Below are 1,471 nucleotides of genomic sequence, written 5' to 3'. Positions count from 1 at the left end.
AAGCTCTTTCCAAATAATTATTTTTCAGCAAGAAGTAATAGGTAAATGTGTTAGAAGTGAGAGAAATCAAATTGCCAATGATTCACTCTTTTTTTTTTCCTTTCCAGGTTTTTTGGGATAGATATATGGGAATAAAAGATGGATCTGTAACCTGATTGTGGATTTCAAAGGAAGATTCAACACACAAAGGAAAAAATAAACTGGTGGATAGCCTTCAGGAGCGATGTCCTTTTGCCATAATATAATTAATATTTCCTGTGTGAACAGCAGCTGGTCAAATGATGTCCGTGCTTCCCTGTATAGTTTAATGGTGCTCATAATTCTGACCACAGTGGCTGGCAACCTGATAGTTATTATTTCCATATCACACTTCAAGCAACTTCATACCCCAACTAATTGGCTCATTCATTCCATGGCCTCTGTGGACTTTCTGCTGGGGTGCTTGGTCATGCCTTATAGCATGGTGAGATCCGCTGAGCACTGCTGGCCGTTCGGAGAAGTCTTCTGTAAAGTTCACACCAGCACTGATATCATGCTCAGCTCAGCATCCATTTTCCACTTGTCCTTCATTGCCATTGACCGATACTATGCTGTGTGTGACCCGTTGAGATACAAAGCCAAGATCAGTATCTTGGTTATTTTTGTGATGATCTTCATCAGCTGGAGCATCCCTGCTCTTTTTGCATTTGGAATGATCTTTCTGGGGCTAAACTTCAAAGGAGCTGAACAGATGTATTACAAACACACGCATTGCTTAGGGGGTTGTTCTGTCTTCTTTAGCAAAACACCTGGGGTTCTGGCCTTTATGACTTCTTTCTATATACCTGGGTCTATTATGTTGTATGTCTATTATAGAATATATTTCATAGCTAAAGGGCAGGCAAGATCAATTCACAATGCAAATCTGAAGCTTCAAATTGGAGTGGAAGAGAAAAATGGAATGTCACGAAACAAAGAACGAAAAGCTGCAAAGACTTTAGGGATTGTGATGGGGGTTTTCCTCATTTGCTGGTGTCCTTTCTTTGTCTGCACAGTTATGGACCCTTTCCTGGATTATACTATCCCACCCACCTTGAATGATGCGTTGATTTGGTTTGGCTACTTGAACTCTACTTTCAATCCAATGATTTATGCATTTTTCTATCCCTGGTTCAGAAGAGCGTTGAAGATGATTCTATTTGGTAAAATTTTCCAAAAAGATTCATCTAGGTGTCAATTATTTTTAGAATCAAATCCATAGAATTATAATACCTTACTGTTTTTGCAAAACAGCTGGTGATGATATTTATGAACACCGCATGCACCAACTGCATGGTCTTTGAGTCAGTTACTTGATTTAAAGAATGTCTAATGAGGTAGGATGATTATATCTTGCTTCCTACTTGGGATGTAGTACATATGATCTTTGCCATTCTTACCATGCATATGAAGCTTTGCAAGTCCAGAATTTAAGGTACTACATTTAAAAAAG

At 38.7% G+C, this 1,471-nt stretch overlaps 1 protein-coding gene across 1 annotated transcript; it reads left to right on the top strand.

The window, feature by feature from the left end:
* Positions 1 to 223: 223 nt before the first annotated feature.
* TAAR1 (trace amine associated receptor 1) lies at positions 224 to 1,240 on the top strand (the record flags this gene model as incomplete). Its single annotated transcript, XM_080663808.1, has 1 exon — positions 224 to 1,240. One exon carries the CDS (start codon positions 224 to 226, stop codon positions 1,238 to 1,240), a length of 1,017 nt encoding a protein of 338 aa, XP_080519934.1.
* Between the last annotated feature and the right edge of the window lie 231 nt (positions 1,241 to 1,471).

Source organism: Plecotus auritus (genome assembly GCF_963455305.1).
Source record: "Plecotus auritus genome assembly, chromosome: 4".
NCBI lineage: Eukaryota > Metazoa > Chordata > Mammalia > Chiroptera > Vespertilionidae > Plecotus > Plecotus auritus.
This window is presented reverse-complemented; position numbering and strand designations above follow the sequence as displayed.